At 42.6% G+C, this 13,398-nt stretch overlaps 1 protein-coding gene across 1 annotated transcript; it reads left to right on the top strand.

Moving 5' to 3' along the window:
• The first annotated feature begins 3,169 nt into the window (after positions 1–3,169).
• On the top strand, positions 3,170–7,926 carry LOC120414798 (chaoptin-like). The gene is made up of 4 exons (XM_052709968.1): positions 3,170–3,325; positions 3,395–5,089; positions 6,199–6,297; positions 6,356–7,926. The coding sequence occupies exons 1-4, from the start codon at positions 3,303–3,305 to the stop codon at positions 7,875–7,877; spliced, it is 3,339 nt and encodes a 1,112-aa protein (XP_052565928.1). The 5' UTR covers positions 3,170–3,302; the 3' UTR covers positions 7,878–7,926.
• The last annotated feature ends 5,472 nt before the right edge of the window (positions 7,927–13,398 follow it).

Here is a 13,398-nt window from a genome sequence, read left to right as displayed (position 1 = left end):
CCAGAAATCCATAGTAGTATCAACAACTTTCCAACTTTTATATTAAAAAGTTTGAACTTTCTACGAATATTCACCAACGCGAACTGTTAATCCAACGAACGATCTTTTTTAATTTAGAGTATTTTTTCTTTGCGTGCGTGTGCATGACGAAGCCCGATTTTGAAATTTTGCTTTTTAAAAAAATACAAAAAACGAGAACTGTCGATTTTTTACGATTTTTTAAAAATACTTTAATCTTTTTTTTAAATTAATTTTTTGAAAATCGGCCTTCACCATGCACATGGAACCAGTTTAACGAGTTGTTTTGGTAGTAGATAAACATGTATATTTTAATGCCCTGAAAACAGTTTAAACGTAAAAATTAAAAAAAAATATTTGTAGAAAAAATTACTTTAACAGATTGAGTTTAGGAGTCATTATGTAGAGCTTTGAATCTTAAGATACTGTTATCGCTGAAAATCTTCAAGAGAAATTTGTATGTTTAAAAAATAAATACCCTACAAATTGTCTAACGATTAGCTCGTTGATCCGATTGATTATTTTTTAAAACTATTCTTTCTTCTTTTGCTATGTATTTTAACAGGGATAAAAGATGTAAATTTGATCTTTTCGAAATGTGTGTTTCGATTTAATTGTTTATTTACTTGGAATTTCAGCATTTTTTCGCTGTTTTTAATTTTTATACACCCTTTGTAAGGACACTTGTTAGAAATGCAAAAACACGCGACCAGCGGAGGGTTAATTTTGTATTCTATCATTTGAATGAAACTTTGCATATCCTGTGTAATTTTGCATCGTTTTGTTTTTCCACACGTCTCTTTCCAATTATTTTATATTTAGCTTTCTATCCCTAAAACATTTTTCCAAAATTAATATCTATTTAATTTTGTTTTTTTTTGGATATGTTTTAGGGAACCATTAGGGCATCTTTTGTGCTTGAGTTTAGGATGGTGCATAATCTTGTTCAGAGTTATGGATTTTTGAAAAAAAGTCGAACATCGAACACATGGTTAACAAAATGTTCAAAGTTGTTTTTTTATGCAAAATTTAAAATTCAATAAAAATTAATTGTTTTTTATTGATACTGTACACTGTTTTTAAGTCATTGTTTTTATAAGGTTATTTTTCAAGAAACCATTAGTTTTTTGTCTTTTAAAATATTTTATTAAGGAAAAGCAGGAGGCTAAACATATTATCAAAAAGATATGGAAATTTCCAACAATTATCCTTTTCAGACTTATTTGATTGGACTGCTTGTTGCCCAGAAATAGCCCCTTGTTTGAATGTTTAAATATTGTAGTAAACTAGTTTCTATTATCAATGTCACCTTTTTTCATAAAATTATTTTTATTAGGTCCATTTCCGTGATGGGAACTGGTTAGGACTGAGTCGGCATTTGTAATTATATCTGAGCAATTCTCTACGCAATCGTTTTGTTTAGAATTTTAATTTTTGTATTTTTTAATCCGACTGAAACTTTTTTGGTGCCTTCGGTATGCTCAAAGAAGCCATTATGCATCATTAGTTTATCCATATAATTTTCCATACAAATTTGGCAGCTGTCCATACAAAAATGATGCATGAAAATTTAAAAATCTGTATCTTTTGAAGGATTTTTTTTTAATAGACATCACACCGTCTTTTCAGACTGAATTTACTAACTAAACGGGACAAAAACAGAACACCCAGAGGAGATGGGCGGGAATCGAACCCGAGCCCCTTAGCACACATGAGGGATCGGCAGCTGAAGCCGCTAACCACCGCGCCACGGGGTCCTTTTGATCGATTTGGTGTCTTCGGCAAAGTTGTAGGTATGGATAAGGACTACACTGAAAAAACGATACACGGTAAAAAAATGTGATTTTTTATTTAACTTTTTGTCACTAAAACATGATTTGCAATAAAACACTATTTTATTTTTTTTATTTTTTTATATGTTTTAGAGGACATTTTTTCAGAAATTTCTAGGTTGTGCAAAAAATCTTTGACCGAGTTATGAGTTTTTGAATCAATACTGATCATTTCAAAAAATCGAAATGCTGGTCGCAAAATTTTTCAACTTCATTTTCAATGTAAAATCATATTTGCAATCAAAAAGTACATAAGTGAAATTTTGATAAAGTTCAAGTTAAATCCATTTTTAGGTGACTTTTCAGAATTTTTTTTTTGAAAAGCTAAGAAAATTCTCTACATTTTGCTTTTTTGACTGTGTTGATATGACCCTTAGTTGCTGAGATATTGCCATGCAAGTGTTTAAAACAGGAAAATTGATGTTTTCCAAGTTTCAACCAAACAACCCATCATTTTCTAATGTCGATATCCCAGCAACTAATGGTCCAATTTACAAAGTTGAATATGAAACATTCCTGAAATTTTCCGATCCTTCCGAAAACAATATTTAAAAAAATTAAATCAAGACAACAATTCAAAAGGGCTAAACATTCAATATTACGCCCTTTTACACCTTACATATTTACAGAATTTTTTACTGTGATTCGAGAGTATGACACGGAGCGAAGGCGCAGAAACCCCATATTGACACTTAAAATTTTATGATGCCCGCCGCAAAATTCGAACCGGCGACCTCTGGATCGTGAGTCCAGAGCGCGGTCCGATTGCTCCACACGGGCGGGGCAGCTATTTGACTCTAGGTGACCATGGAAACTAAAATGGTTTATTGAAGTTGCCCGTTGGAGATCTTCAAGTAGGACCAAGTATTATGCTGCTAAGCATTGATCTACTATGGTACGGGGCCTACCGGTATCTCCTTAGAGATATAATTTTTACAAATTCCAACGATTTCTCCCTGGCACGATTCCGAAGCACAATGCAACTCATTGAAACTGCACCGCGCTCGGTTCCTGTTTACTGAATTGTTAGTACTGCAACTTCTTGCATGCTTATAAGCTGCCCAGTTTCCTGCAGTGAACTTTTCTACTTTTTCTTATCAGCAGCAGTGCGAAGATGAACGTTTGCAGGAATAGAATCATCATTGCTGAATCAATGTGTGGTCGTGGTTTCATTCCCAGAGTAGAATCTAGGATTGAAGGGATCGTGTATTTCGCATTTTAAGTAGCCTAGAGCGATCGGATGTCTATAACCGCATTAGTTGATAGTACAATGCAAACAAATAACATACCGTCATCAGTCGGGACGATTCTTTGGGGCAGTATGTAAACTTTCCTCAGAGATAATGCCAGGCGCTCGCGTGAATGATTTGATTCGATGAGGCTCAAGTTTAATCAGTTTTATTTGTGAACTCGACGAAGACGGACTTGGGCGGTTCCGTTAGAAGACTTGCGATGGCGAAATTCTACAAAATCTGGTAAGAAGAGATTTTGAAATCTGACTCACACGATTGGCGAGTAGTAACGGAGTTTTGCGTATTTTGCAGGATTGTTGCACTGGCGGCGATATGGCTTGCGGCTGACCCGGCACAAGCTTTTCTTTGCATGTGTTCGCCAAACAGTTGCGTGTTGATCCACCCGAATACGGATTTCTTTGAGAATGCTGAAAGCTTCTGTTCGGCGTTCCGCACCGAGGCGCATGATATCTCGATCATCAAGCTGATGGACACGACGTTGTCGTCGAATGCATTTCAGAAGTTCCCGAACATGACCGCACTGGAGATATTCCAAGGACAGCTGGAGTCGTTCAGCTCCGATACGTTCAGCGGTGCGGAGAAGCTGCTGAAACTGCTGATAAGGGGGAATAATCTGTCGAGTCTGGAGGATTACAGCTTCAAGGGAGCGGACAACCTGCGGGATTTGATGATTTCGTCGAATCCGTTGAACAAAATCTCGGAGAATGCGTTTGCCAACTTGAAGAACTTGGAGATTTTGATTCTGGCGCATGGTGAGCTTACCGCGCTGCCAAAGAATTTGTTCCAGAACAATCGCATGCTGAAGATGATCTCGTTGAGCAGCAACAAGATTGCATCGATTGATGAAGAAGTGTTCAAAGGACTCGATGACCTAGCGAAGCTAGAGCTGGGAGATAACCAGCTGACATCGTTTGATTTTAGGTTCCTGAAAGCGGGTGTTGTGGTTGTGAACAACAACAGTTTGCAACACCTGGTGATTAATGATCACTGCAGTTCAATGTACGCGAGCAACAATCAGATCGAAACGATCAGCGTCGGTAGTGGAGCAAATGTGAACAAGTTGGTGCTGCTGCACAACCGTATTCGGGACATTAGCAACATCACAAAGCTGGTTAACCTGACCAGTTTGTCATTGGGTAGCAACAACCTGGAGCCGAACTCGGTGTTCAACAAGTTGTCAGCTTTGGAGGAACTGATGCTGCAGTCAACGTACATCAACCTTACTGCGGAAACGTTCGCCAATTTGACAAATCTCAAGATCCTCGATCTATCGTACAACAATCTCACCGAGGTGGACTTTAAGATCTTCAGCAAACCGAACGCGATCCAAATCCTAAGTTACGTTGGAAACCGAATCAAGAGCTTCAACTACCTGGAAGCGCGGGAGTTTCTGCCGCGACTGCGAGTTCTGGAAATCTGCAAGAACGGCTGGAACAACACCTTCTTCGAAACGAACATCTTGCGCATGAAGCGATTCCAGATCAGTCCGGACATTCACGGATTTGCGTCGCACTTTTTGTTCCGCGACGAGTACGTCAACATGTGCTCCGAGCGGCTGGTCGACGACTACGCGTACGAGGAATACGCCGAACCTCCGCCGGACAACTACGTTGAGGACGAAATCAAGGAATCCTACCCTAAGGAGCTGACGACGACACGGACTACAACAACCACCACCACTACGACGACCAGGACGACCACAACACCAGCGCCAACTTCCACCCAGCGGTCGACCTCAACGGAACGGGCCAACTCCGCGCCGCATCACATCGCCGAGCACAACACGAACACCACGGCCGGATTGATCGCTGCCAAGGAGAACACGGTGGAGAAAGCCTCGCCTTTCTTCATCACCTTCCAGGTGCTGGTGTACATCCTGTCCGTCGTTGGACTCGTAGCGCTCGGTGCCGTAGCGTACCTGTGGAAGAAGCGGCAACTGGACGTGAGGACCTTGACGTCCGATTCCGGGTCGACCGATGCCGTCAGGCTGATCTAGGCGGTTGTAGTGTGAGTTGGGAGTGTATTTTCGTGGGGAGCGGAGAAATTGGAACAGCCAGTGCTGGTGATAATCAAGTGTAAACAATCGTAATCTCCGAAGAAAGACGAGCGAAAGTGAGTGGCAGCGTCCCAACGTGGGACTTGGGTTAGGTTTGAACGAAGAACAGCAAGTTTCTGGAAGCATTGGAACACGTTGCTTGTGGGGAAGGCGCAGTATCGCCAAGGGTAGTTCGGTTAAATGTTTTGAATTTCATTATCTGTACAAAAGAATTTACGTGTTGCGAAATGAATAAATGTGGTTTATAGCGAAATCAATTTGAGTAGAGATGTTCTTCGGTGAAAAGTGATGACTGGATGATTCGGGAATTCCCAGAAGAGGCTTCAACAAAAACATGTATTTATTGCATTGTGGTTGCTAGCTCGGCAATGTATTGATTTATAACTATTCAAGGATGTTATTGCAACACATGTGAACAATGACTAAGATGTTTCCAGGATCATTATCAACCTTCCGTATGGGGATCATAAAGTCTTTTTGAACTCTTTCATCACTTGCACTTACATGCAATAATTTTTACGCCAATTTTCAACTTTTGATTCCGACTTAGAAAAAAACGACAATTCTGACGACGAACAACAAGCTAAACCATTCTCACGAACCTTCCGAGTTCCTCTCCAGTGGCGAATGACCGAGAGTGAAAGTGTAGCAGCGCCGCTTCCGCCATGTTACCCCCAAGGTCATAAAACCGTGCTACAAATCTGAACACCCGCACCAATTCGACGACATCACACCCGAGTAGATCTTACGACAATGCGCCGCCGACTTCCAGGCCCTCCTCTAATCCTCTGGCCAAGTCCGTCGGCACGTCGTTGCTCACGGTATTGTCAACGAAGACCGACGCAGCGGATCAATCATCTTCAATTAAGGCCCCCGCGCGGGTACGTAATACATGCGCACTTTCTTAAACCCTTAGCCGGGTCGTTCACAGCTGACGATTGGCTCGGGTGAGGTTGGTCGGTGGTGCGTTGGCGATGGTCGACCCCTTGGAATCCTCCACGATGTAGATCATCTTCGTAAGCATAAACACAATTATTAGGTCTTCCGAAACTTGGTCTGGACGGGCCGGGACCGCCAGTAGTATTACGACTTTTGCGATAAGAACATCTCCGGGCAAGGACGGCATGAACGCATATCGGTAAGAAGGGTACGACAGTTGCGCTTGGCGAAGAGAGACTGATTGTGATACTTTGCAGAACAATCGTCATCCTTGGAGTGCTTGGGACGTTCAGCCATGTAATCAGCATCGGGAACGACGACTTTGTCGATGCCTGTTTTGGAAAGGAAGGCGACAAGCCACCGCACTGCGAGTACATCGACTTTGACGATGTGTTCGAGAGCTCGGATATTAAATTCAACTGGAGTTTTATTACCAAGCTAACAATCAGCAACAAAAGGATCATTGGAATACCGACGAGAATGTTCGAGTCGCTACCGAACTTGGAGAGCTTCGTGGTGGTGAACAGCTTGTTCTACCGGGAGATTGATCCGAGCAGCTTTGTCGACTGTCACAAGCTGGAGCATGTCGAAATAACCGGAACCAACATCAGCTTTCTTGACACGCATTTGTTTCCCAAGACGCCGAACTTGAAACATCTGCTGTTCCATCACAATCGTATCAACGAGATCAAGCATGATACGTTCGAATTCTTGGTCGAACTCGAGGAGCTGAATCTCTCATACAACAATCTAACCAACCTGCAGAGTGGAGTGTTTCACAAGTTGAAGAATCTGAAAACGCTCGACCTTAACCACAACCAACTGGTTCTACTGAGCTTCGACAGCTGGTTCCCCCCGGATGGGATTCATTCGCTGGCCTATCTGGACGCTTCCTACAACCGCATTGTTGAGCTCGCCTGGAGTGAAATCACCGTGAAGAAAGTCAACCTCAAGTACAACAACTTAACGAGCGTCCACATAAGCGGCAATTGTTCGGAACTTCACGTCTCGTACAATACGATCGAGTCGGTAACGGTCGGCGGCAATTGCTCAATTGAAAAATTATACCTCGCACACAACGCCATCCGCAACTTTGGCGATCTGCGGAAGTGTTCGGAAACGCTCCGTACGCTGGACATTTCCTTCAACATTCTGCAGCGCCGGTTCGACTTTCTCGGCATGAAACAGCTGACCGCGCTGAACGTCGAGTGCACCAACCTCACCCTGGAGTACACGACGCTGCACGATCTGCGCAAGCTGCGCTTCCTCGATATCTCGTACAACAACCTGAAGAAGATCGACTTTGAGAATCTAACCTCGCAGCGGCTGCTCGAGCGGCTCATGATCAGCGGCAACCCGATCGGGAACATGTCGATCGAGTCGATCAAGCGCAACTTCCCGAACCTGAAAGCGCTCGGCATCTACGACCTGCCGTGGAACGAATCTTCGCTGTCGGTTGCGATCGAGGACCTCAAGAAGCACGACATCAAGCCGTACATCAAGAACGACTACCTGTTCGAGGAGTCACTGTGTCCGCTGAGGATCACGCGCAACTTCAGCGGAAACGGGGACGATCACGAGGAGTCCGCTGAGCAGGGTTCGGGCGGAAGCAAAACGGTGGAGTACGTCGTGATCGTACTGCTGGTGGTGGCGTGCTGTGGACTGCTCACGAAAGTGTTTATCGATAGCCGATACTTTGGACTAATTTTCCGCGAACGTGGCGGTCATCGATCGTCCATTTCGCACGAGAGTTTGGTTAGCTGTGACTTGAATGCATGAGTTTATAATAAAGTGGGAAAAATAAAGCCGGAAACCATGTGACAAGTGGTGTGTGTGTGATTTGATTCAGTAAGTGAAAACAAGTCGTTGTGGGACTTATAGTCATATTAGAGATTGACGATGAAGATGAATGAGCTGAACAACAAACGGAACCGCATGGAGCTGGTTCGTCATGTACTGATAGCGGTGTTGTTAGTTCGTTGACAGCTGATGTTACAAGCAAATCAAATGTTGATGTTGAGGATTAGAGAGTTCGTCAGCAGATCGTCGTGATCGTGCTATCTTGTCGCACGTCGATTTCGGGCCAAATTGAGTTAAGAATGCCATGTGCAGTTCTCAATGCCAATTTGACTCAATATTCGATTTCAATTCTGAGATATTCAACAAAAACAGGAAAAACCCCGTGCAACAATGCAATGACAATGTCACTCTTCATATGAAAGAAGTTTTGATCTGATCGTGCTATCTTGACACACCCTAAAAATTCCTGTAGGTGCGACAACCCAGTTAACTCAATCTGAATTCTGAAACGGAATCTAATTAGAATCGTATACAAAGTCTGTTTCAAACGCAACAACTGCGGTTCGAAAAAAGTTGCTAAGACTCCCCGACGAAATGTATCGAAGGACCCCGCAAAATGTCGGGAATTGCCGAATTTTTATTCTTAATGTATTCGGAGAAGAAAACCATGGCAAGTTTCTGAAAATAGCAATGACAGCTGTCAAACTACTCACATAATGAATATTGAGTTGTTTGAATTCATTGACTATATCACGGGTTTTTGTGTGTATAAATATCACTCAGGGGAAATGAACTTGTTAATGAAGAGTTGGCTGGAATGGAACAAAATTTAAGTTGGTGTAACTGATTCGGAAATTCAAGAGCATTTTACTCTCGGTGTTGCCATGAACCTCTGTTTCCAATTCGAGACAATTTTAATTTCCAACGTCTGCTGTGAGTTTTGATCAGGACTAGGATTTCTTACAGCAAGGTAAGAAACGGAATCTTATACAGAGAATATTCTATATAACAGAGAAATTTATTACTTTTGATTAGCGATTCAGTTTTAGATTTTTATCACAAAATCTAGTTGATCTCATAGGGTGCACTTCCTCCATTAATGTCAAGATCCAAGACTAGAAGTTTAATCAAAACCATTTAATACTGTATCGCAATCAAAACCTGTAATGTACTGCCCTGCACTGCGAGCCCACCTGATCAGCGCAGCGTGAAGTTCTCAAAACAACAAACAACAAATAGCCATCCATCGATCTCCATTTCTCGAGCCAACCAACCAACCATCAGCAGCTAAAAAAACATAAAATTGGCCCCCCTGCCGCGTGTCGGCATCAGGTCTACTCTCGAGTCTCATTTGCCGCCGCCGCCGGAGCCGCGATCCGATAATGTGCCAGGTGATCATAAATCAGGAGTGAAATACTCACGCGGGCAGTAAAAAACTAATATTTACATTAAAACCAGGCTTAATTACTTCGTAAGCTTGCTGAAATGCTAATTAAAACGGCCGCTACCCGGATTACGTGAGTTGTAATGGGCGCAGAAGCTGCGACGCTGAGTTGATCGAATTCTGTGACGCGACTACGTGTGTGATCGCCGGAGTCATCTCCGGAAGTTGAAACGGTCATTTGTCACCTCCGGGGTGTTCCCACGGGGCTGCCAATGGTACCCAGCGTATGGTTTCAAAATTTGACACCAACAACAGGCCATAAATTTTGGGGCTCTCAAAAATGGACTCAAACATTGATTTCAACTTTATCTCTCATTCAAAAGCGACAAAGCCCACGTAAACGGTCACAAAATTATCCTAATTCCGCCATTACTCTAGATCGGCAAGATATGGATGACACGAGTTGTGTTTTGGGCTAGGGTAACCGACTCTCTTATTGATCAACTCGTCAACCGAATCTCCGCGATCTAAGTCGATGCGATAACAAGGTTGATCTGACCAAACCATGAGCTTCACTTGAACAATCAACCCCACGCACTAAGAAAGCACTAAATAACCCCCTTTGAAGGCCCCGATTATTGATTACCGACCCATGAAATGGCCACGTTGATCGACTGGCTCAAGTGGGTTTTAAATTAAAAGGTTCCGATTCGATTTCGCTCCGGTCGGCCAATCGCACCAAAGACCCATAATTATTAGGTGATTTATAATGTGGATCATTTATATTGAAGCACTTTCTTCGCGCGCGATCTGGCCCACAAACAACCTGCCGATCAACCCCGGCAAGGTCGCCCCTCTGTATGGATCGGACGTGCCGAATTTGGGCCGAAGTGGCCGCAGGGGTTGCACCGGGCAATCGGATCGTCCGAAAAACCCACACACCCCTTTAGGCGAACGCCTCCTCGAATTGTATTGCTGGAATCACTTTGAAGTTATGACGCAAGGAAGATATGATCGGAGGTGAAGATTGAACGTTTGGACTTTTTAAATTGTTTTATTTACACCGAACGATACTCTTTCAGATATCCTGCATGGCTCTCTGTAAGTCGGCGCCGATGGCAGTCGTACAATTCTGATTTAATGGTGCCAACGATCAAGTCCTAAATTTTGTAAATTCACGAAATTTGAAAATGCAGGAAAAATGAGCGGATCCCAATCGCTCATCTGCCCAGCTTTTTCGTTGATAAACTACAATTTCAAAAACTAGGGTTCATCATTTTTTAATGACCAAAGAATAATTTTGCATCACTGGTTCGTCCATACAATTTTTCATACAATGTTGGTAGTTGTCCATACAAAAATGTTATGCAAACATTTAAAAATGTTGATATCGGATTTTCTGCAAAAAAAAAAATATTATCATATTCATAATCATAAACTTTAGAAAATAATTGCATTGGCCGGTTTCAAGTTAAAGGCAATTTTTGGTTTGTTATTGTTAACATTGCTGGCTCTTTTTTTCATCATTTCATATTCGAGGTCAAACATTAAAACGCGTTTTTCTCTGAACGAAAGCGACTTGTGACAAGAAAGCAATAATTGAATGATCGAAACGGTGATTGCTATTAGTGCATTTTTTAATTTGAAATAATTATGTTTTCATTAATTTATCTGTTCATTTATTTATTTTTTCGAACCTTACAATCAGTGTTGCGATCCTCACGCGCTCTTGGGCACTCATTTTTCACTCATTCGTGAGGAGCAGAGCTGCGCGAGCCAGCTCACGTTTGCCCGCGCTCGCGCTCATTTTTCGCTCACGGAGCGCTCACTTTGGAATTATCGCTAATCGTTTTACGTTTAAGGTAAGCGGAGACAATTGCTTAAATATATGTAATATTAAACTGTTTTATGTACGTAAACAGTTGTTTGGCTACCTTTTCAAGAGTGTGGGTCAGAAGCAAGCAAAACGCTCCGGTAAGCGCGAGCTACCTGATAAAAACTCATTCGCAACCCTGCTTACAGTTGAAATTTTGTAAAATAATCGTTTAAGCCCTTTTGAAAAAATAGGCCTGATTAGGGATAGTGAAAATTTTGAAACATTCGACAGATTAGAAATTCAAACCAACGAATTAGTAACTATTTGAATTTAATAAGATTAACGCACACTAAAAAACAATAGAAATACATTTTTGTGAACGACAAAAGTAGCTGAAACGTATGAAAACCCGAAGAAATACACTCAACCCCCGGTGGTTGGCCACATTTTCGTTGGACAATTTTTTAGTTTGTACCCCGTTGGTTGGTTAAGGTCAAACTAAAAAGTGACGAACTGTCACTTTTTACATGGCGCTCACGCATACTATCAAAACAAACGTTTGGTAGTGTGTGTGAACTCCGTGTAAAAGGGGTGTCAAACTAAAAAGTGACCCCGTTTATTTGACAACAGTTGGTGTCAAACCATCGGGGTTTCAGTGTAATGGGATGTTGGAGGTTGAGCAGAAAAACGTTTTTTCACATAACTACATAGTTCATGGATTCTAAGATTGTGTTTATTTGTAATATATTTGAAATTATTTCCCGGATAGTCATTATTTATGGTAATTAAAATTAGACCATTTCAGAGCTAAATTGTACGACGAGTGAGATGCTTTTCAAATTTTAGAGTTTTGGAGATATCTGTGTCTCTGAGGCCCTCGTTAAGGTCCCCCCCCTCAAAAGGCCACGTGGTTTATGCACGAGCCATAGGCAATCGAAAAAAATGAAAAAAAAAACACACACACAAAAATGCGCTGTCTTCAATTAACTATCTTATCTGAAGACAGCGTTGTAACCAAGTGCACAGTAGCACTAATTTGCCCCCATAAACAAGCCACGAACCTCTTTACGATATCTACACCTTCCTAACTCCCGCCCTTCCTATCGAACTTCATGCTCGTGAACTCATTAAACGTTCTTTGCCCTGCCTCGTTACACTAGTTACTAGCCCAGCAGCTTCGGTAGTCGCTTCAAACATGTAATAACTCAGGGTGGAAAATTGTTTCATTAGGATCGTTTAGACCTGCAAAAAAGTAACAATTTGTAATCAAGCCTTTGAGTACATCTCGTACCGAGTCTATCAGGTTTCAGCAGCTTGAGCAGACCTGCCGTGGCGCTAAAAGGTTCAATTCCACGTGCCTATAGGGTCTGCTCATAGAGATGTTGCCCCGTAAGTACTGTGAACGCCATGTCGTCGGAGGTCTACGCCTGGTTGCGCGCTCTTGGGAATGATGATGGATGTGGCAAATTATAGGCGGCACGTGCACATCTCTCAAACCTTCTGCGGGATTCCCCCACCGCGGGACAGACCTCGCGGATAATATGAGCAGTGTAACTATTTCAAATTCCAAACGCATTGGTGAAATGGCCTGTCGACGCCGCTCGATCTACACAAAGTATCTGTGGCTTAGCTGGATGCCCTTCGGGCAGTTCTTCGACGACAGCGCGATGACCGGCCCAACTCTCCGCCGTAATGGCGTTTAATTGTTTAAGCACTCAATCGGACGACGGGAAAGGTATTAGCCGGCACGGCGTAATGGCACTTTAAGCGTTACTTAACTGTGAAAATCTCTGTTGGATTTGGCCCAGAATGGGACCGCGACCGAGCCCCCCGTTTGGTCGTTTTATGTGATTGACAGAGTTGTCAAAGATTAGTCACATTCCGGCGGTGGTGGCCTTATCCCATAAAAAAACCTCCAACCTAATACAGGATTTGGAGTCATTTACGCGACGACAACCAGCCATCCGTTGAGTACAATTTACGGTTACAATTTATGACTTCATTGAAGTTTTGCTATTTTTCTTGCCGCTCGCGGGCTGTCTAATGGCAATCAGTCATTCCCTAAAGGCTTGAGGGGTCCCCTCCTAATGGAGCATCGGAGCGGAAAGTCGATCGTTTTGGCGGCTGACATCTCCGCGCAGTTAGATAAATCATGGCCAAGGCTGGGGAGTGCTTTTTGATATTGTCGTGGCTAATTACCCGATCTTCCTGTGAATGATGATGGGGACGATTTGCCAAGTTGGAGGACTGTGTTGGGCTTGGTAGCACATTTGTATCAATTTGTTGGGTTGAGCTAACAT

This window comes from Culex pipiens, chromosome 3, assembly GCF_016801865.2.
Source record: "Culex pipiens pallens isolate TS chromosome 3, TS_CPP_V2, whole genome shotgun sequence".
Classification (NCBI taxonomy): domain Eukaryota; kingdom Metazoa; phylum Arthropoda; class Insecta; order Diptera; family Culicidae; genus Culex; species Culex pipiens.
Note: the sequence above shows the minus strand (reverse complement) of the source record. Positions and strands in the feature narration are given on the sequence as shown.